This window comes from Onychostruthus taczanowskii, unplaced genomic scaffold (assembly GCF_017590055.1).
Source record: "Onychostruthus taczanowskii isolate IOZ18803 unplaced genomic scaffold, ASM1759005v1 scaffold37, whole genome shotgun sequence".
Taxonomy (NCBI): domain Eukaryota; kingdom Metazoa; phylum Chordata; class Aves; order Passeriformes; family Passeridae; genus Onychostruthus; species Onychostruthus taczanowskii.
Genome location: NW_024501126.1, coordinates 8,574,745 through 8,598,730, shown reverse-complemented (window position 1 = coordinate 8,598,730; position 23,986 = coordinate 8,574,745). Strand labels below are relative to the sequence as shown.

The window sequence follows — 23,986 nt, the reverse complement described above, 5'->3', positions numbered from 1 at the left end:
CATTTCTAATTTTTTTTTATTTTACATTGTTGCTGAGAGACAAACAACATACAGTGCAATCTTACAATGCTACAATTGTATTTATAATTACTGCCATATATTTTCAGCGTTGTTAAGTATTTCAATGAATGTTATATCTAGTATTTGGGGCAGAAAGTAAAACATCACCGTTTCATTGGCAAGGATTTTTGTATAGAAAGACATAATCTATCTGTCTCATTCCCTGAGCTGATAGGGTCCCCATCTCTAGAAAGATGGCCTAAAGTGTTGTGAATATGCAGATGTTTCTGCTGAAATCCTTGCCAAGCATTTTGGCAGCTGTGAAATAAATGCTCAGTGTGTAATTTTTGATGGAAACCATATCTGACAGATGGATGAGCATCTTAACTTCACTCTCTGACACTGCTTTAGCCCAAATGTTTTTATACAATTTCTCAGAATAAGAGATAAGAACTCTGAAGAACAGAACATAACAGAACATCACAAGCAATGGTCATTCTTCTAATGACCACAGTTCAGAGGTTGCCATGCATTCATGTCTTCACTACAAGAGCAGGAGACATTATTAAGTGAAGACAGCTAACAGACTCCTAAAATTTGCCAGCTTGGTCAAAATCTCCAGAAGCTTTAAATAGCCTTTATATTGTCAGCACCAACCAATAAAGTAAAATCAAATATTTAGTCTTCATATTTGCTTTCCAAGAGCTCATTTTCACATTTTCATAAAATCCACTAGCTACGGCACAAACGATCATTTTTGGAGCACTTTTCAATACCAGCAGGATGTCATCATAGAGGTAAATTCCAAAATAAAAATGTAGCTAATTAACTTTGACAGTGCATTTATTTGATGAAGTATCATCTTGCACATCATAGAGTCAGTTACAAGCACCTGCTGCCAGGCTGAAGGAATCACTGTTAATCTGCTTAACTGTGAGTGAGGCTCCTTTAGCTTCCAGACTCCTTCAGATGCAGTCTCATGGGATTCCAGCAGTGGATCCCTCATGGGATTCCAGCAAAACCTTGCTTCTTTCCCTGGTAAAACAGCAAATGGATGTATTGATTAAGAAGAACTGTTCCTGCTTAGAATGTGGAAGTGCAAGCAGGATGGATTAATAGTGATTTGCAAAAGATTAAAAATGGGAATCACATTTAAATCTCTATTCAATTAATTAATATTTACAAAGCATGTTTAGTAACTAGCAAATCTTGGATTATTTACCTTTGATAAAGCGGTATCAAGGGGAGAGCCCTGTGCTGGGGCCCCTTCTGAAGGTTTGGCTCCCTGAGGCTGAGGGCCAGTGTGGGCTGTTCATCACTAATGAATGCATTTACATTTAACACTGCACCTGGAAGAATTAGTATTTTCACTTATTCCAAGATGTGAGATAAATTAATTACTCTCAGCAGATGCTGCCTGGCAGCAAGGGATCTGCCAAACTACAATCAGGCACTCGAAGAGGGTACAGGCAGACTAACATCCTCCCAAGTTCAATAAGAAACCTAAAATGCTGCTGCTGTACAAAGTGCAGCCAGTGGACAGACACTGTGACTGAGTGGCTGAAGCTCCATGCATGCAGGATGGCCTTGGGCAGAAGTAGAACCAGGTATTCAGGATGCAGCTGCTCTTACCCACCCACCCCGAATCCAGCTGTTTCCATCCCTTTGCTGTGTGTCTGAGGCTGCAGTGCTCCTGTCTGCATTAAGCCCCAGATGGGTACTGTACACTCTTTCCCAAATCCTGTACCTGTTTGCTTTGGAAAGAAGACAAGCCTGCCCTGGGAAATGGTGGGCAACCAAACTAATGGACTCCAGTACAGAATATTTACAGACCTCACTTGGAACAAGTTTCCACTAACTCATTAATTTTGGGGGCCACTTTTGTGACTGTGAAGAACTTCCATTTTCAGAAATTAGAGAGAACACCCTCCCCTTGCTGGAGCACCTCTGTGTCCTATGCCCTGGACTCCTCTATCTTTAAACAAAAGGTTTTGCTTGCTTACTGCAAAAGTGCCCAAAAATGCAGTGCTTTCTGGCATTTTGCTGGCAACAACTAGGTGGAAGAAAAATTTGGAATAGCTTCAGCACTTGAAGGACAACTCCAGGTCAAATGTCCCCATGGCAGTTTTAACAGCCCATGGTGTTTCCTGCATGAATGAACAATTTCATGGACTAGAAAGACCACACTTCACAAGTTCACCCATATCCTGGGAAGATTACCATCTCTGGCCCAGACAGCCACAGGAGGTCAAGCCTCCGGTCATAGCCAGGGATGCAACCAAAATTGGAAGATTACTACCAAGAACAGCTATCACAGAATTTCCCATATGCTGCGTTAACAAACTGAACTGAAAATGCATTTCTTTTTCAACAAAGGAAGCTTGTCAAAGACATGAGACAAAATTCATAATGAAAAGAGAAGTTAATTTTAAGATATTTTGTTCCTGGTTATGTGGTAAAAACATTGACAAAACAATCACGGTAACAGCTGATCGGGGCAGAACAAAATCTTAATGTTAACAATTCAAAAGCATCCCTTGGGGGAAACTAGCAAACATCTTCATTTATATTTTTTTCATTTAAAAACCAAAGAGAAAAAAAAAATAACGCGGTTTATCTGTACTATTGCTTATATACCAGCAATACACAAAGAAATTTAATTCAATACATAAAAACTGAAACATAAAACCACATATTAAATTAAAAACAAAACCAAAATAGTCTGGGGTTTGTCTGTTTATGCCTTCATTCCAGAGATGCCCAGATGTGTATGAGGAATAATGAAATGCTAGGAAGAGGTATCAAGCTTTGTTCAGTGAATTTTGATAGGACTGGAAGTGTCAGACATATTGAAAATCATACAAAAATTTATTTAAGTTTCATATGGAGCATTAATAAAGATTTCAATGAAATCTGGCATCCCTTAATGACCTAACCAGTTCTACAACCACATCTGGAAAAAGTGGGAATCAGATGGAGGAGTTTGATACATGTTAGTAAATATTTCTATCCTCAAAATAAACCCAAGAATTTGCAGTCAGAGGACTGGTTATCAGCTTCAGGTGATTCACTCTTGAAAAGGAAATGTTTAAACACTTCTTTTTTTTTTTTTTTAAGTACTGCTTGATAGAGTTGCAAAAGAGGGATCCATTTCAGAAGAATGATCTGATTAGTGTGGTAAGGAGGACTAGAAGAGGCAAAAAACTGGAAAATAAATCTCAACTCCATCTCCTCAGGGCAGCTGTACACCTGTATCTCCAGTTACCTCAATGATAACATGTTGTGTACATAGAGGCCTCAGGGTCAATCATTTAAAAGGTAAATAAAATAATAAAAGTTAAGGTCTGTTATCAACCAGCAAGTCTGCTTGAGGATCACATATACATACACATATACCAAAGTTTCATAATTATGGATTTCCCTCTCACAACTAATCAATCCTACACAGATCAGTATCATCAGCCAGGATCTGAAAGCACATTTTGAGAATCTGATCACTATCAGCAAGTGATCAGCTCCCAATTTAACGTTACACATAGCTACTTCTCCTCAACCTCAAAGTTCAGCACAAAACTTCCAGAAGGATTTTTCCGTCACATTCTCAAACATAGCAAGGAACTGCCATTCCACAGTGCTGAGCTCCCTTGCCCAGTTTAGTCCATATTCCCATGCCGAGGAGAAAGACTCAAAACCCAGCAGAAGTATGCAAAAAAAGCACCAGAAGGAACACTCACTCTGCTAATCCTTCCACAGAAGCCACCAGCAGTGGAACATGAACACTCAGTGACAGAGAAATCCCACAGCACTGCATCCCTTTTCCTCTACTCATGCAAATCCTCACACACAGAGACGACTGCTGCATGGTAACTATTAAGTGAGTAACTGAAATGAAGCATTTCAGTGAGTAACTGAAATGAATGCATTACACCATAAAATAAGACTAAAAGAGTTATTTTCCTATACTAAAACTTGTAAGTATAAAAACGGAGGTACCCCCCAGCGGGAACAAGCAGCAATTGCTGGCTTGCTGGTGACAGGTCTTAATTTGTCACAGAGACTTGCAGGCAGCACACTGGTGTGTTTGCTCGCACACTACAAAAGCAATTATTTTTGCAAAAACGAATGACTTTACATTCTGGAGCTATATAAATAATTTAGAGTCAACTAAATTTGCCAAAATATATAAGCACAACACCCTGCAATATTAAAGACTCTGCACTATGCAAGAAGTTTCAGCTCAGAGCATGTATTGAAAGCTCATCATTTTGTCCAAAGGATTTCTGAACCCTGAGGAGCTCAACTCAGAGCTGGAAGATCAAATGGCAGGAACCTGGGGTTGGAAAATTACCTCATGGCACTTGTAACATCTTCCACTATCAAAGCTCTAAGTTAAAAGAAATTGTTTAGGCAGTTGACATGCTGTGAATCAAAGAATGCTAAAACTTTACAGAGAGATTCATCTTCAGGCAAATAGCATTGATTCTAACTTTGTATTCCCAGGGCTTCATGTCAGTCAAACAATGTTCACGGGTTTGTTTTTTTCTACATATCTTTTATCGGCACTAAAAGCTCATAGGGATCCATCACACCTTTATGGAAAACTAATTTGAATTTTTCCAAGGCTTTCACATAAGTTAGCAAACTGACAGAAAATATCTGATAAAAATGGGGGGGGGGGGTGTGGAAAGACACTTTTAATTTTTTTTTTTTTTTCAGTTTATTGAAAAATCATATTTTTCAGGCTCAGTTGTGACAGGTCATATTTAGGTGATTAAGTGTTTCTTAAGCACAGGAGGCAGTCTGATACTCTGCTGTTCGCCAGTTCATCCATTTCTCCTTGCCTGACATTCTTTAAGCTATCCAACCACCTTAAACTATTTTTTGCTAGAGGAGAAAAAGCCTTGGAAAAATCTTCTGAGTTCTTCAGGGATTAGCAGTTAGGCATTTGGGAATTGTAAGAGAACACAATAAACTAAATTTTATTTTATGGGCATTCAAAAATGACAGCTTTCTGCTTGAAAGAAAACCAGACTTTACTAGGAAACACAAACTTGGAAAAACCTGAAAAAATAATAGCAGAAGAGATTGACATCCTTCAGAATACTGTCTGCTACTGTCTACAGTGAGTAGATAGAAAAGGATTCCTTCTTCATCCTGAGGAAGACCAGACTTAGTAGATATCAGGTGAATGGGAAGTAAATACGTAGCTTTTGATGGATATTTGGTTTTGAGGATTGCACTTTCTAATCCATCTGGCACGGATACAATTCAGGCACTAGACCATGGTGCCTGTGACATCTGCTACCTGCAAGGCTCAACATCTGTCCTTGCCAACTGCATTCACTGCTGGCTGTTTGTCACAGCAATGGCTTCAGTGCCAAACAGGCCTCTCATCGAGAGATTGAGGGCAGTACCATCCTCACAGAATCCGTATTTCAAAACATGGTGCCTCTGGTGCCTTTGATATGGTGCTTTTGAGATGGTGCCTCTTCCTGTCTTTTAACAAACAAGGAAAAAAACCATCACATCACCAACAAAAATAACATTTTAAACTGCAGACTACAGCAAGTACCATAACATCCTTCAGCAAACTTACATCTATTCTTCTCAGTAGGTCTGATCTTAAACAGCAAGGTACCAAGGCACTGCCTACCATCAATGCAATCCTGACCCACTGCAGATGCTTTCACATATTCGTGGACTGATGCCCCAAAATTACTGTCTTCCCCCACATTCCCATGAGATGCTGCTGCTCTCCCATCCTACCAGGCTGCAGGGCTTTAACCTCATCACCTACTCAGGTTCAGCTCCCTGACCCTGAGAGGCAATGCTGTTACATCCAGCAAAGGTAAGATCCTTTGGAGAAAATCAATTACTGACTGTGGTGTCATGCCATAAATTCACAGCAGAAGCAACAGAGCACTGCATCGCTGATTTTACCACTGAGCTCCACCCATGCAGGCAGAAGATGAAGTTATTGTTGTCACTGCCACTGACCAAACAAGCCCTGCTCCAGTTGCGAGGCTCTTTTTGATTTCCCCACCCTCCCACCCCACCACTTCCAGCAGATCCTCATTCCCTTGCACCCAGAGCACAGTGATGTCTTCCCGTGCAGCTTTCTGGTGTTACCGAGATGTCTCTGCTGTTGGGATGCATCTGGCCAACTTGATCCAATGGCCAGGCTTCAAGAGAGAAGAATTCCCAGCTTCCTTCCAAAACAACAAAGATTTCCCAAACACACCAAGCCCACCCTGTCACATATGATTTCTCTACTACCTCCTTTCACCTGCTCTTGCCTCCAGTCCATAGCACAGCTGCTGGATGGAAAATAGAGAAGGCACTTTTGCTAGAAAGGAAAGGAAAACATCCTGATCCTGGAACCTGTCTACACCAAATTCCTTGCAGTTCATGACAACTGAGATAACACATTTGTTACTTTTAGCAAGAAATCCATTCAGCATACAATTTTTACTTTCAGTAGTAAACGAGAAAATAAATTCTGTTTTATTCCATTGAATATGACATCTCTTTTTTGCAATTTAAGGTAGTAACATGTTAATCTGAATTCTCATAGGCAGAAAAGACTGCGCTACAGTTTCTTTTCTAAGTTTGCTGAGACAAGTCTCTTTTTTTGGGCTTATCTTAGCACAATGGGTTTCAGCTAATAAAGAGTGTTATTCCACCCACATGCAAGAAACAGTTCTTTGACTTTATCCAGATACAAATACACCTGGTTTAGATGGTAAGTTGGAGTCTGAAGGGCTTAACAAACTCATTGTACTGCACCCAAAAAAACAAGAAAACAACTGAAATTTTTGATAACTTAACTAAAAATATTTAGTTTTCCTTGTCCTAGGAAGGATGTGAATCCTATTAATGAATTATCCAGAATGGAAGGCAGAGCAATTTTGAGAGAATCCTTCCTAAGATATTTCAGGTCCACATGCAAGACAGCCAGTGCTGTGCCTAGTTTCTTTTGTCTCTTCACAATACTGTTTCAAAACTAGAGAAAAAATGGACAGCAAACTGTTGGAAGAAGGGAAAATGCCAATATCTATGTCATTCATCACCCTTCACGAAATAAAAGATTTCTACATTCCTTTAACAGGTTTACAGGTGCTGTCATAGCAGACTTGAAAGGAAGTGCAAAAAAGTACTTGAACATTATATAAACCTCAAACTCAACTTTATATCATAGATTGAAAGAATCACAGAATAGTTTGGGTTGGAAGAGACTTTTACAGGTCACCTAGTCCAGCCCCCCTGCAACGAGCAGGGACATCTCCAACACGATCAGGTTGCTCAGAGCCCCATCAGGCCTGACCATGACTAAAGGGGAAAGGGTGGCATTCACCACCTCTCTGGGCAATCTGCTCCAGTGTTTCATCACCCTAATTGTAAAAAAAAAAATATCCCTTATATCTAATCTAAATTGACCCTCTTGTAATTTAAGACTATTACCCCTTGTACTATTGCATTTGCTAAATACAAAATTTATCACTGGAGAACTTCTGCTGAAATTTATATTCAGGAGATACTGGCTTTAGGCATGCATATACTATAGTATTTTTGGCCCTCCAAGCACTAATAAATAATGCTTATGCATTTGCATATTACTGCAGTCTCACAAATACATTACTAACTCATTATTTACTATGAGTAATATAGTACCCTGTATAGGCTATTTTAGTAACACAGAAGCCATGTTTGGCAAGACACATATTCAGGATGGACTGAGGCCCTTCTAAATAAAACTGGAGAGGGTGAAATATGGCAAGCTTATAAGTGCATATTTCTAAAATGTTTAAACATATTCTCAACAATTAATCTAACAACCGAGCCCTACACAAAAGAAAATTGAATACAAGAGTTTAGAATGAAAAATCACCATCTCCTCCCACAAGTTTTAGTTAAATGGCATTCAGTTGCATCAATAATCTCTAAACAGCTCAAGTCCAGTATTGATTACTGTTTTAATAAAACACAAAGCCATAAAGGTTGACCTTTGCAACAGTATGCTGTTGGTGGCATTGTGTGTTATTAAATTCCATATACAGATAGCAAGTGAAATTACATGTAGATGTTTTAGTGGGAATCGAACAGGCTGCAAAAAGTACATCCTAATGCTTGAAGCAAAGATGCCACATTTAAATTTAAAAATGGGTTCTGAATTCCAGGCAAATCCACATGAACGCATTTTAATTTATTAACTAGAAATAAGTTCTGGAAAATATTTTCAATTATTACTTGCAATTTTTTTTCCAAATGTTTGAATGCACAAGTTATAACCATTACATAAACTGTAATTTAGAAATCAGGCAAAGTAAAAACCTACACAAAATGCATTAAGATTTAAGATAAAGGATTTAATTTCTTCCATGCTGAGAAAATGCAACATTTGTACACATTTGCTTTGACAAGGAGAAAGCAATGCTGGAGCCTCAGCCCGATGTGAAGGATGTAATTCCTTCTGTAGAATGCAAAGTTTATATGCATTCCAGTCCCTCAGGATCCCAGATACCACGCTACAAGCCCTTGAGAGACAGAAACCTTTAACTCGGGCAGCACCTGGTCCAGTTACCCTTCTGCAGTGTGATATTTACACTAATACCAGTCCCACAATGAGGAAGGAGCTGTTTGGATTAATCAGCTAAAAAACAGCACAGCATTGTTGCCTTAGTGAGCAGAGCTCCAGCCGGGCATCCCTGAGCACCCCCAAGGGCAGCTGGAGCCCAGCTGCTCCCACCAGCTCTCTTGGGTCAGAGCTGCTGCAGAGTCATGTGCCCCAGGCTGCATCAGGAGAAGATACAGTTTTGGACTCAGAACACAAGCCCAAAGAACAAAGAGCACTAATAAGGCCAGTGCCACAAGCGATGCATACAGCTGGGATCACCCCAGGCCTGAGCCTGAGCGAGCCATGGAACAGACACTGTTGTAAAGATGGGGGATACAGAGCCAGCGGATCTGTACGCGGGTGCCCTGTGGCAGAAGGCACGTCCTGGACGAGTCCCCCACTGCAGGTGACCAGAGACAGCTCTTTGAGTCTCATCCAAAAAATAAGTCAGGCACTACTGAGAAACCCAGGTCTCCTTGTGTCACTGAAACCCAACACCATTTTTATCTTGGTCTACCAAGAATTAATAGGAAGCTTCTTCTGCTTCATCAGCAGGGAAATAATTTTGCCTGAAGCTGCCGCCAGGGCGCTTGTGCCAGCCAAAAAAGAAAGACATGGGTTTCCTGCAGGGGCACCGTCCTTATCATCTAACTTGACAAGCCAGCTGTGTTCAGAGCAGACTGGTCTCAGGGGAGTGGCATAGGTCAGTTGTAAAGACCATTTTTATTCTTCACACAGAGAAGCAGCTAAATCAGAACTGTATTAGTCAGACACTTGTCTGACTGACAACCCAATTCCTTTGGCTGTTTTCTGATCTTTCAATTCAACCTTACCAATTCACAGAACAAAATGCTACATACATATTCTTTTCCTGCAGCATTTCTGTAGTCTTTCCAGTCGTAAACTGCAACAGCCTAGGAGCCATGGCCAGGCACACAACCCAAGAACCTAGTGCCCCTTGATCCTAAGGCTGATGCAGAAGGAGTGAGACAAAGAGAGTTCCACTAACTCTTTGAGGTAAAGGCCTTCTGCACAGCTCACAGTGATTGTAGTGACTCAGGCTTTGCTGACCCCTGGTAAGAGAAAGAGTTGTGCCTCTAGCTCTCCTTTGTCCTGTCCTTTGCAGGAAAAGAGACACTAGAAATAGGCTTTCTGCAGAACTCAGGTCCAGGGAAAGAAGGGCATCTTCAGTTGGGTCCTGAAGATTCCTTACAACTGCTTGTGTGGTCAGACACCCAGAAAAATTAGTGTGTTGAAGAATATCTCTGGTTTTATTCCTCAACACTAAATGGGAAAGAGTATTTTTTCCATTTCATGCACAAGACTTGCATTCTGAGCATTCCTTCAATAACATTCAGTCATAGTTTGACAATTATTTAAATTACTATCTTATTGTTTTAACTACTGTGGTGTAAAGAGCTGGAAATATGCATCAGACTCAGTTCCAACTTAAAAGTTAAATTTGCAAGAGGCAGCTGTTGCTGTGGGAGGAATAACTCAAGACCAAAGCAGAATATGACTGCGAAGATGTCCTTCCATTTTATCTGATAACATATAGGAAAAAGTCATTATTTGCTCTGTCTGAGCCCACAGCCATTCAGAGACCAGAATCACTGGCCATTCTTTAGGCTGGGAAATCCAGCTCATCTGTACTCTTATGGGATGACTGGCTGACAAATTTTTTTTATTTGCTGGTTTGATTTTATTGTACAATGAGTGATTTTAAATCACCAGATCATAAGGAAAAAAATCCTATGTAGAAGAAAAGGTTTGAAAGAAACCCAGTAGCTCCAAAAAGAAGGGATGACAGCTAAACAGCCAACTAGAGATGGAAAACCCAAACACAGTGATTCAAAAAACAAACCCAAGACCTGTTTTCTGTAGCAGGTAATTAGCAGTAGCCTCAAAAAGGAAAAAAGAGGCATGGTTCTGAAGCAAGGCAATACCACAGCAGGGTCCTTTCAAGATTCCCACCACGTATTTGTGACAAGAGGCCTCCTTTAAGCTCAGGACAGCACTGGGTCTCTAACACATTAAAGCCCATGCGCTGATCTGCATGCTGGATTTCTGAGTGAGTGAGTAAAAGTAATGTGCACTGTCCTGATTCATTCTGCTACTGGGGACACCTTCAGGCTTTGCCCCTGTTGCTTAAGCAGCAATTACATCTCATTACCAGGCACAAGGGAGTTTTGTGATAACTTTCATCATTTCTACACTGTAATACATTGCAGCACTGTACTCTATTCATATGGACTTCTCCAGTGAGATGGCTCCATTTGAGATACTCCCGGACCAGATGATTTTTCTGTAAAGAGCAGCGAGATTATGGCTAATTATTTCCTGCTGTCCTCTCTGTCTTTTTTATTCCATTAAACAAACAGACAGTGTTTGGTATATGAGTAAGAAATGTAGTGTAACAGAAAATATGTTAGAAAGGAAATGATTACTAATCACTGCTTTTTGCCCAATACAGCTAAAATGACCTATTTCCTCAGCTCATCAGCTGAGCAAACTACTGACTTCAAGATGTGAGAAACCATCCTTTTTCTTTGACGGCAAACACAATTTTGTTTCTGTAATGAATCCAAGGAGCAAGTATGACCTGGGCTGAAAGAGAAGCACACAAAAACTAGTCAGTCCAGAAAAAGAAGACATGAATGGGAAGCAGAGAGACAAACCTGAAACATTGTCTAACCTTTTATTAAGTACAATTTTAAAATATGGAACTGAAGAAAGCATCAGTTAGGTTAACACTTGCCCAGGACATTACAGTACATGTGAGGTGGTAAAATGTAAAACTACTCATAAAATAAAATTGTACTGCTTTGAGCAGCAGGAAGATAAAAAGTTAAGCACAGCCCTCAGGTGACCGATCAGATGAAAATGAATTAAAGATGTAAGGGGCATGATTCATTATCTGGTGTAATTAAAAAGTGTTAACTACCTTATGAACACATACAAAACCCCCAAATGGATATACTTCTCTTATACTACATTAAACTCCTTGGGTTTCTCAGTATTTCCAGGACTGAACATGACTTTGGGACAACTAATCACTATGTATTCTTTATAGTTTGCACTATGAGACACACAGTATCCAAATGTTTTGATTAAACAAGCTTTAATTTTGGGGTGGCTTGTTTTTTCCAGGAATTAGAGGAGGCAGTTCTCAAACATCAGCTCATCTGGACTTTTCAAATGGCAAGCTAAAATCATATATTTACAAGTGGCTTTGGGGATTCCCTTTTACTTTTCTCTGACTCAAAAACAGCACTAAATGTTTATTTCCCTTATATAAAGAATCTCTCTACACTGAAACAAGAGGCACACTTTGCAAAGAAAGCATTCTAAAATATGGAGTTTTAAAAAAATATTCTTCCATAATTTCACCTACAAGTTGTTCTCAGACCCATGGCAGGGAGGAACAAGCTCAATGACAATAAAACCTAGTCCTGACAGGAAGGAATTAGTTACTGGCAATACAGTTATCTAAAACCATACACATTCTCAGGAAGAAAGAATATAATAGTGAATTAATGCTTCAATATATATCCAGCCTTGAGTTCAAAAGGCACAAGGCGTGCTTCAAAGAAAAGGACCTGCAACTTACATCTAAGTGTACATAAAGGCTATGCCTAAATTGGCAGGGAATTCAGCTCAGTGCAAGCAAACAAGCAAAACAAGGCAGCCGGTGTAAGGCCTCTGCATCTCTAAGAATTTCTCCTTCAAGTCCAGCTTTAGTCGGGTTGGCTGGAAGACAAATGTTCCCTCTCAGTGGACACGGTTCGAAGATGTCCAATGGATGAACCACTGGTCCATCTGGAGATGATTAGCTCTCCCTTAGGATGATGAAGAGCTGGTGCTGTTAACCCAAGGACACTCTTAGGCAATCACAAACAACTTCTGCTTCTCTCTTGTCAGTTCATGGTCCTCTCCTGTTTTTCTCAGCTTCACTCCAGGACACCATGCCTGTGGCATTGTAAGTGATCTACAGGATGAAGGCAGGTTTGCTCTCTTATAAGCACTTGAGTTTGCTCCTCTGTGCTCACAATGATGGCTGTTCCAGCTCAAGGACTGATAGGTGAGACAAACTCCAGCTGTAGGAGGGATAAAACCTCCAGCACAACTGTGGCTGACTTTGCCAGAACACCTCAGGAATCAGGGACTCATTTTTTCCAGCCCCACCCCACAGCCTGTCATTTGCCTACCGGAGATTTTCAGAGCTCCACTCCTGTTGACTCTCCAAATACATGCTTGGTCACGGGAACATTTTAATACAGTTGTCTTTGGGAGAGGGAGGCTTTGCAGCACTCTTCTGCTGGCCACTGGTCCTCTGAGGATCAGATACAGGTATCTGACTCCTCATAGGGTTCCCACCTTCCCAAAATATTTGCCAACTCTCCTTGAAGGGGGCAAGGTGAAGGCAACACCATAAACGTAAATGACCCAGAGAAACTCAATTACAATGAAACCTTGAAACCATCCTGCAATTTTGAAAATGCTGAGAAACTTCTGCAAGTTGTTCAGAAGGGGATTGCCTTCTCAACTCTCTCCCACCCTTAGGGTGACAAAACCTCGTGGCTTGCCACGGCCCTAGCTCAGAAGGCCGCCGGTGCTCCAGCCAGCGAGGGCTCTCCTGCAAGCTCCCTTGGGCCGCAAGCACATTCACTTGCCCAGAGCTCGGGCAGAGATCTTGAAAGATGATGTTACATTGCCGATCGTTCAAGATTTATTTATTTCAGCGTTTTGATCAGAAGAGCTGTGGGTCAGACACCCTGGCTGACGCCTTGTTCAGGACTCCCACCCTTCCTGCAGCTGCCCGAGGCCCAAGGCCCACGGCCAGGGAACGCCTTCCCTTGCCCCCGGCTGCACGAGGAGGGCGGCGGGCGTGCGGATGGGGGGAAGCCCAGGGGGCCATCGGGACCCGGCGGGGTGAAGGGGCGCGGACAGGTGCCGAGCCCGGCCCGGCCCTGCCACGGCCGCGAGCGGCGGGCGCAGCCGGGGAGGAGGAAGAGGAGGAGGAGGAGGAGAAGGAGGGCGGTGTTTTCCTGCGCGGCGCCGCGGCCGTCGCCCCGCCGCCGGCGAGCGTCAGGCGGGGGGGGGCCCGGCCCGGCCCTTCCCCTGGCCCCCGCGCCCCGAGGATGGCAGCGCTGCCCGCACGAGTGGCTGGCGGCGGTGTCCCTCCTCTTTTTTTTTCCGGCAGCGGCGGCGGCGGCGGCAGCGGCGGCGGATCATTGTTGTGTGGGAGGAGGGCGGCGGGGATGGACTTGATCTCTCGGGTCTCCTGCTAAGGCGGCAGCACAGCGCGCCCCGCCGCCCAGCCAGCGCCGCGCCGGGCAGGGAGGGACCGGACCGGGCCCCCGCCCGCTCCCCGGCTCTTTATTTTTAGGGGGCTCTGCTGCTCCTCTCCCTCTCCCTTATCTCCCCCCCACCCCCTCTCCGCCCGCACACACGCACAGGGACACGCACGCACCCTCCTCCGGTGCCCTTTCATCCTTCCCCCCGCCGTCCTCCCGCGCCGTCTCCTGCCGAGGCAGATGCGCCGCGGGTCACCGCGCAGCTGGGACTATGGTGAAATTTCCAGCGCTCACTAACTACTGGCCCCTGATCCGGTTCCTGGTCCCTCTCGGCATCACCAACATCGCCATCGACTTCGGGGAGCAGGTAAGGCAGCGCCTTTCCGGGGAGCAACCCTCTCCCTCCAGCCCGCCCTCCCTCAGCGCCCGGCTGGCGCGGTCGGTGCCTCCGCCGGGAAGGGAAGGGACGGAGAGCCGAGCCGAGCCGTGCCGAGCCGAGCTGTGCCGTGCCATCCTGCCCCGGCTCATCGCACCGGGCGGGGACTGCGGCCCCTGCGCCTGCGGGGACGGCGAGCGGCTGGTGCCGGCGTGCCTGCCCCGGCGGCCGCCCGAGACCACGGGCTGCCCCGCACCGCCAGGAGATGCCCGGGGAAGGATGGCAGGGTTTGGGTTGTTTTCAGGAATTTTTCCCGCTCGCATTTCAGGATTATATAATCTGAAATTACATAATGCATTGGCCGAGGGCTGGCAGTGGTTTATCCCCGCGCTGACACGGCCGCTCAGGTGCAGCAGCCCCTAGCGCAGTGCAGCGCGGCTCGGCGGCGGCTGGAGCGGGGCGCGGGGCGGGCGGCCCGGCTGCCGCTGCCGAAGGGAGCCGAGCCCCCCCGCCCCGCGGCGTGCCGCTGCCGCTGCGGTTCGGCCCCGGCGCCGAGAGCCCCCGGCGCAGCATGGCGGGAGGAGCGCGGCATCCCGCGGGGAGCCGCGCCGCACCCCGCCGGGCAGGTGAACCTCCGGCTGCACCCCTGCCCCCGCCGCGGTTCTGTGCGCCTCGGCACTGCTGCAGTTCTGTGTTGGTGACCTAAGGCTGTCCCCTGGCATGGGCACCGACGAGATAGCCCGGCGTATCCGAACCCGCCGTCAGCCTGTCTCCCTGACATGCAGCCACCCCATTTCGTCCTCCCAGTCCCCGCTTGCTGCGTTTGCACTGAGAACATGTCCAGGGCTTGACGTACCCACTCCCCTGCCCGAGCTAGTGCTCGTTTGCCCCTGCACTGGGGCGTGGGGGAATCTCTGCTCTCACGTTTTGGTATTTATGATAATCCAGGCCCTGTCTTGTGTTAGGCTGCACTATATGGGACCTGTCATTACATTTTTAGTAGGATGGCATACACTACTACTTACTTGCAAATGTTAAGTAGCCACACCAAATATTGCACCCCAAATAGCTTCATCCTTGTCCTAAGTTGCTCATTTTGGCTAAGAAGAATAGACACCTGCTCCTGTGCTTCTTGAGGAAAGATATCAGAAAAAATAGTGGGTACTTACAAGCATTTGTAAAGAAGAAAGCGAAATGAAAAATACTACAGTGGGAAAAAAATAGCTAACATTAATCATATGTTTGTCATGGCTGTGTCAATTGCATTTTGATTCCTAGTCCTTTAAATAAACTGCAATACTAAAAGATACAATTTCATCCTTGTCTAACAACTATGTGCTTTTGTACTAAGTCAGTCTTCTTTAAAACATACTGGGGGCAGGGGGCAGGAGAGGGAAGGGAAATCTAAATATAGAAATGACAAATGAAAATGAGATTTAAGTGCTAATAACTATGCCATGTTAATAACATATAGTAGAAGTTAAATTGAAAGCAGTGCACTCAGCAAACTGAGTATGACAGGTGCATTCATACGGTTTGCTTCGTACAAGGTCAGTTCAATTCAAGGTAAATGTCAGCCTATAAAAAAACATCCCCATGGCTTCAGTGTGCTCTGAACCAGGATTTCAAAATTTGCAAGAGATTTTATAAGCGAGGGTCCTTCTGTCTGGCTGGGTACCAGTGACACAGGAGCGATGTACATGAATGATACATGTAAACACTTTAACAACTTTGACAGTGTTAGGGACAAAAATATCTTAGAAAATTTGTTTTGTTTGATAGGCAAGTCATAGGATTGGATTTTCAGGAGAGTTGGGTTTATCCCTTGTCTCAGATGGCTGCCTGGGGAGATATTTAATTGAAAAGGGAGAAATCCAGCCTGCTAGAACTCTGGCTTCTCTCAGGAGCAGAAACTGGAAAGATAGTTTTTCTTACCAGCCTAAAGATAGTTTTTCTTACCAGCCTACATGGAAATCAGGAAACTGAAGCAGGGACAAAGCCACTCCATGTCTGAAGGGTTCGTCATACAGACAAAAGGACAGTGGTTTTATTTTCCTCTGTGTAATACATGAAGTTACTTTTTGCACTTGTCCGACATTACTGTTGGACTTGAGAGACTGAAAGTACATTGACTTGCTGAGCCATCCACCTTTCTGCTTTACATTTTCAAAAAATGCAATAATTTTAATGTGAGGGATGAATGGAAGCAACATAGAAGAATGGGTGTGCCAACAGATAGCTCTGCAAAGGCTGCAGTACCTCCTCCTTTGAATGTATACTGCAGATAACACAGATTTCTAAGAATGATAAGGGAAGAAAAATTTGCATTACTTGCTCTGGACAATACTGTAAAAGAGAAAGGAGAACTGCAGGTCAGAATAAGAGATGATTAAGGAGAGAATGGACTTTGCCTGACGAGGGAAGAAGAGATGTGTAAGAAATGCTGTAGGTCATAAACCCATTTGATGTGTGGTATTCATACATTGCTCCCTCAAGTGAGGAGAGTATTTGGAAGTAGAGCATTCAAAGCAGAGCCTTCTTAGCATAATCTTATACTATTAGATACCTCAGATTGAAAAGTGAGAAACAAAGATAATCACATCTTTTTTTTTCCTGTTAGCTTGAGAGACTTTTCTGGGTGTTGAGAAGTTGTAGTCAATAACAAACATCACTAGAAAATTACCAGATCCCTGGTATGCAGCTGCATCTAGGTTTCTTGCTAGGTTGAGGGAAATTTACAGTAAGGCTAAAGATTGTTTGCAGAACATAGGTTAAGGCTGTCACCATTGCCCCATATAAGATGCTTGGCATGGCAAGTCTGTTTAGTTTACAGGAAGTAAAAAATGCTGGCACAGTGCTTAAGAACTAATAAGCTCGGCTCCTGAAGTCACTTTCAGAACTGCTACAGCCAGTGAAGAGCCTCCTGTTGACCCTGGACTCTAATCCAACAATGCCTTAGGACAAGGCTATATTACAGAGTTGCTCCAATCTAGTGAGCTGACCTCAGTTCTTCACCTCATAAATTCTCTCAGACAAATACCTGATTTTTTCCCTCTGCTTCAAAAAGTAGTCCTGATGCATGACCAGGTAAATTACCAGAATATTAGAGAGATAAATAATTTCTAACTTACATTCTTGATTTCCTTCTGCAACCCATTTCCAGTTTATTGACAGTGCTACATGGCTTTTATGAAATTAAATACTACATACCTTCTTAAAAGTATGGCCTTCAGGAAAACAGTCACAAATCTTTTGGCTAAATATTCCTTCTCCACTCAAATCTGTGTCTCTGTGTGTCGGTAATATGTGTTCATGTGCATGCATCTATATTTATTTTTTTCTCCAGATGTATGCATGCACTCACAAATATACACAACACAGCATTTTCATCCCAAGAGTTTAACACCACCAGAAGAGAGATGGTCTCTTTTATTCTGCCATTGAGAGGAGCTTTCAACTTTCAACATCTTACCCTGAGATTCACAATAATTACTGTTGTATTTAGAGCTCAGTCGTTGGAAGGCAAAATTTGCATTAAAAGTTCTGTCTCCTTTGAAAAATGTTGGATGTACCTGCTTAGAAATAAATAAACAAATGCCTCCCGTGTGATGGAGAGCAACACAACCTCAAACAACTCAACCAGCAAATAACAGCATTGCTACTCCGTGGGCTCAAAAATCCGTCACCACCCACATCAGTTTTCCTTTTAACACAGTTCCAGAGCTGCTGACATATATTCTGGTGGCCTGACTTGTAACATAAATGTGCATTTGCATCAGCATCTTTACAAAGGGGGAAAGCTGAGGTGGGCATGAATTCACTAACTTTATCAGAAGCGCAGACTCAACCGTAGGCAGCACTAAATACAGTTTGCAAGCGTGGCTGGCAACTCTCTCTGATGCCCAGAGGATGGCAAAGGCCAGGCAGGGAGCAGTGTTCAATCTCAAGGTCTGTTTGCAGTAGTCCCTTAATTATCAATGGGAAGGGACACTAGTATGGTTTTTTGGTTTGAGGTTGTTTTTTTTTTTAACTTTTTAGCTATCATGTAGCCAGCCCCGGATCATTAGTTTGTGTCACTGTCAGTAGTTGTTGGCCAGGCTGTTTAGCATGCCAACATCACTTATGTGTGCATCCACGGTGTTCAGTGGCTTGTGAGGCATTGGAAACTGAAACCGAGCAAGCACAGCTCTGTTGCCTCTTTCTCCAAAAGGCACTCAGATGCTCTGGTCCCTGCAGAGAACTTGCCATACATTGCCCATGTTGTAGTGTTTGAGATCCAACAGATGGGCCATAAAGGAAATGCTAAGTGTTTTGGATTCCAAGTTATTTTGCAGTAATTGCTGGGGTTTTTTTTTGTATTTGATTGGGGTTTTTTGGACTGTTTATTTTCTTTTGTTTTGTTTTTTGGGGTTTTTTTTTGAAAGTTGCCAGAAAAGGAGAACAAGTCATGAATAATGTATCAAAAAGAATTAGTGAGCTTATTGTCTGCCCATGCCATTTGCAAACTTAGTAGGGGGTTAAACATTTTGATTAATGCCTTATGAAGCTTGGTTTTGGGGTAAGCATTATTGTCTGGACATTCAAAACAAGTAATGGGAGAGTTCACATTCCCAGCTGTTCACCAGGGATTTGTGCCAAGTTGTGTAACCTTTCCATGGCATAGTTTCCCTGCCTTTGAAGTGTGCTTAGACACCTACCTGTATGCAGATGTAATGAAAATTCATGTGTCAGAAGCACTCTGAATGATGAGATGAAAGGTGCTGTATGAGTGCAAAGTACTCCTGTTATTGATGTTGTAAGAGGTCAGGGACTTGTTTCAATTGTGTAGGACTTTAGTACCTTATAAACAAGACAGCCAACAGCGTCCTATAATTGGTGTACAACATGACTGTATATTATTACCACAACCACATTACTATTAGGATAGGCTGATAGAAATGTCCTATTTATTTTAAATGAATGTGAATTACACAGCTTTTTAAATTAAATTTAGATTAAGTTATGTTGAAGAAAGAAACATATACAGAGTATACTATCAACAGAATTTTTTTGTTGTTATTATTTTCCATGGCATTATTTTGAAGTAGTTTTTATTGCAGAAATCACAAGCCAAATGGTCAGGGAAATAGCTAGGAATGACCACTGAAGTACATCTAACTTTCCTGTTTAGAGTGAGCAAATCCAAGTGAGACTGTCTATGAAGGATTAGAAACCAAACCACACACATCTGAAGTAGTAACTTCCAGGATCTATACCTCAGTGCTGTCTCCAGAGACTTTTTTGTAAGCAGTGCAGCTTTACTTTCCTGTGCATGCCAGCCTGAGCCCTCCAGCCCTGTCTCCTAAATGGTCATCAGCCAGGCTCCGGGGGTTTTCACACCAGTGCTAGATGGGCTCTAGACCACATGGACAGCTCTTGAGACCGCTCAAGAGATTAATTAGGCTTATATGTCAGTGTTAGTGCAGTGGGCATTACACACCAGGCGTTGCATTCACTACTCACACAGAGCGTTTGCTGGCATTTCACAGCAAGCAGAGCATGCTGAGATCTGGGAAGAAGTCAAAGATCTCATGAAACATTTGCAGATAAAAGCCAAATCTCAACAAAGCGCTAATGTTCTTAAAGGTGACAAAGACTTACTCCTGGCAGCTAAAACAATATCCATTTGAATTTTATAGTATGCAAGGTACAAAATAAACAGGTTTTGAAGAGCACTGGGGCTATCGCCACTGGAGATTTCACATGGTACTAGAAATTAGGAGAATGAACCTGCACTACTAATGAAGTGTCCATTCCCTGCAGTGCTCCATGTTGCCATAATGTAAAATACATAATCTTGAGCTAGGACCTATTTTGCTTAATTTGTCAGTACCTTCCCCTTTTTTTATCCTGGTTTCTCCTTCCTTCACAAAACCATCCAGTTCCCTGCCTCCCACCTCCCATGGCTGTGTTAGCTCGGCACTAAGGACTTCTCTGGACTTTCTTATGCTTCACTGTTAAGAGCAGCCGGGTTTTGTACTTGATGATAACCATTAAGCATGTCTGAAGGCATTTGCTATCTATAGAGCGGTAGAGAGAGCTTATTTCCAGGACAGGTTGGAAGGGGCGGGGAGGATGGGGGCGTGGAGGACAGCAGCTCCATGCAGCACCAACCAGCCACTTTTTAATGAAGCAATTTAATTAATCTCAAAACTGTAAGTTCAGATGATATTTGCCCACCAGGTTGCTAGAAAATAAAAATGTGGGGTCTTTGGGGTGGAAATTATTCTCCCTACCAGATGTCTAACTCATGCAGTGGGAGACGAGGAACATTTATAACTTTGCCAGGCAATCCCAGTCCCCAGTCTCCAGGCTGTTGGGCCCTCACTGGAGATACTCCAGTCATAATATCTTCTGATAGCCACTGAAAAAGGTGCATGGGGTAACCAAATACTTCTCATGCTTATTTCAGAGATAGGCAAATTGGCTTCTCCTCCCTATGCCAATGAAAATCTAGAAGACTAAAACAGCATCAGGAATGTAAATCAGGAGTTGAAAATATCCCAAGTCTAATTTTAAAACATGGGTTCAAAACTGAAATTTTCAAATGGGTTTGAACCACTGTATTCTACATCATGTTGAGAAATCCCTGAAGTAAAATTTTTGGAAGTGAAGTCGTCTGACCATTTGCTTTGTTTCAGGGCTTTTATTTCATTTTGCTGCCTTTTTCCAAAGCCGAGAAAGCTGATTTCTCTTCACATTTGCTTTGGTCTGAACTGAATTCTTTCTAATCATTGCTCATTTTGCTGCTGCCTGAAGAAGTTGGTTGTATACAAAGGCTTATATGACATGGCCAATCTTATGACTAAAGATAAAGTGTCTTTTTATATTCAAAGAAGGCATACACTCAAGGCTCTAGCTCTGGAAGTGCAGATTCTATCTGTTCCTATCTTGATCTTAGACAAGACATTTCTCCTTGTGTGAGTTTCGTTAGTTCTAAAATTGTGATGTGTTTCACAAGGCAGTTACAAAGTATATTCCTTCATATTTGTAAAACATGGATGTAAGTTGTTATATAACTAGAAAATTTAAATATATCTGCCAGCTCCTGCAGAAAACTCCATGCATAAAACTGAGCAATGTCAAACGGATTTTGCTTTGCAGCTACTTTGAGAAATCTGTGATTTTTTAAATAACAGATATTACTGCTGAGCTCAATTCCAGTTTAAATGACCTATCAGAACAAGCATTTCTTTAAAAAATATGGGTAATTTGTAACTATCTTATATTTTAACAAGCTAATTTAATCAGCCATTGCTACCTCATGCTCTTTGTATTTGGAAACCTATGTATTTGGGGGTGAAGGAAACAGGAATGTTAATATGGAATTAGATCATCAGATTGATCCTTCCTTCTGCTTGCTTGATTTTCTACTGATGTGATACTGCTGTAGCTATGGCTTTAGACACCACCACTGTCTTTTCAGATAACCATTAGATAGAGAATTAAAAAAGAACCACCATAAGAGATGTAAATGGCCTGTGCAGTTTGGTGTCTGAAACAGCAAAGCTCTCCAGTTTTCCCATGTTCTGCCTCCTTCATGGTATCACCTCTCTTTCAGATTTTCCACAGGATGTCACTACCTTGCTATAGAGTTTTTCTACATGTGCACTTTTTCTTGATGAGTTCCCTCCCAATGTAATGCAGAATAAAAGAGCCTGGGTGAAACATTAAGAATAATTCCAGGTGTAAATATGCATTTTGTTCCAAAGAGGGCTGAAGTAGAGCATTGTTACTTGCAATAGTATAGTTGATTTCCACAGCCTTTGCAAGAGCATTCTAAAAAAGGACAAAGGAAAAATACTGGAGAGTAAGGAGCAGCTTGTTGAAAAGTAAGTGCCACCAGGGCATGAAATCTCAAGTGCCATTTTAATTATTTTCCAAAAGATGATGCAAAAAATTCACTGTTCCTGTTTTGGCTGGAGTGTTACTGTTGGAGAAAGGGTGGTCACTGTTGCCCAACACATCCAGTTTGCTTTACTGATGTAGTGGTTCAGCAAGAGTTCAGCTTTTTGTATGGGAAATGAATAAACTGCAATACACTACTTATTTTCAAACATTTTGCTTCACATAGTATTTCTGCATTGTTAAGGCAGCTTTTTTCAACCCTTTTCAATTTTTACAGCCCAGAAAATTTTCAGTGGAGTGCAGAGAAAATTCACGTGCATAGGAGCTGGAGAGCATACATGGTTTTACGTTTCTTCATTACCTGTTTCCAACTCTTTGTAAGCATTCCCTAAGGTACAGGATTCTGTGAGGCTGAAAGCTCACTGAACCAAAACATGTGCCAGTCTGTTTGCTGACAATTGCATTTGAAAGGCTTTTGGCTGGGAGGTGGTCTGTCTTCTGGCCTTTTTACCCAGTGTTTTGCACTTAAATGAGTGAATGAAGTCAGATGCAGGGTGCACCTGAACTTGAATGTGCCGGCATGAAGAATGCAGTGGTGCCTGTCAACCGGGACTGATGTTTTTCCTTCATCAAGTCAGATGTGCAGCTTGTGTAGTTAGTTATAAGGGGTGCAACCACATCACCCAATGTTCTTCCCTTGTTTTTTTTAAAGATGATGTTTGACATCTACATCCTCAAAATGCAGGGTTTATGTCTAGATTTTATTTGGCTCTTTTTCCTGTTCACTCCCTACTCACCTTTCTTCCTTCTGCTGCATACCAGTGACCAATGTCTTATTTTTGTAACCTCTTTGTTAGTATGCAATAACTGCTGTTCCTGTAGCTTTGGACAGTTAAGGTGAGGTAGCCTCTGATCCACCCCTGGCATCTTCACTCCTCAGGACAAAGGCTTTCCTTGCCACAGCATACTAATGTGCTCCTAGAATTTGGCAACCTTTGATCTCAAATCTGCTGTCCTGCAGATGGAAGACAGATACTTGAAGAAGTCCATCATTGCTATTTCTTCTGTCAGCATCTTACCAATTAAAAGCCTTCGAGGCCATTTGAAAAGAAAATGAATTGTTAGCAGCATCTTGGAGTGGGAAGACACTTCACATTTTTGGTTCTGTTGAGAGGGGAAAAAATGTCAGTTACACAAGAGGAAAGATTATAGAAGTGAAGCATTTATAGCTTGGACGGAGAAGGGAGTTTGATAACCATCTGCAGTTGTATGAACTGTGGTGTGGTCATGAAGGAGAGGAAAGGGGAAACGAGGTTGGCTTGGTCACTGCTGTGGAGAAGAATGTGGGCAGGAGTGGTGAGAAAGACTGGGGTGGTAAACACAGTGTAAACTGAAAAGATTTACAGATTATTTTCCAATTAAAAAGCAGAATATTTTCCATCTCACACTTTAGTTCCTTCTAAAATGTGGCACAAAGAGTGCTGACCTTCAGACAGCATTAGTTGGTGGTGGTAGTGGTTGTGTTTTACATAGGCTCAAATTCAGTGGGTTACCAAAAAAAAAAAAAAAAAAGAGTGTTGTGATCACTGTAAAGTGATCACATGATGGATCAAACCTGAAGACCACATTTTCAGAGCTTGAGAACCACATCCTCGTCAAAGGCATTCAGTGCACTCTAGAAGGGCACTCTAATTATGGGCTCTTACTTAAGGTGAAGTGTAAAAAACCTGCAACTCAGAGGTGAGGAATTTCCTTTATTAATAATCGGTGGTCATGATACAGTTTTCTCACAGCACCCTGTTTTTCACATGC

The 23,986-nt window shown here is 42.7% G+C and overlaps 1 protein-coding gene across 1 annotated transcript in view; it reads left to right on the top strand.

Moving 5' to 3' along the window:
- Nucleotides 1-13,619: 13,619 nt before the first annotated feature.
- Nucleotides 13,620-23,986, top strand: part of ANKH (ANKH inorganic pyrophosphate transport regulator) — a 103,612-nt gene continuing 93,245 nt past the window's right edge. Inside the window, exon 1 of the mRNA XM_041411852.1 lies at nucleotides 13,620-14,278. Within this exon, the coding sequence (XP_041267786.1) occupies nucleotides 14,183-14,278 (96 nt within the window). The 5' untranslated portion in view covers nucleotides 13,620-14,182. The remainder of the gene's footprint in view (nucleotides 14,279-23,986) is intronic.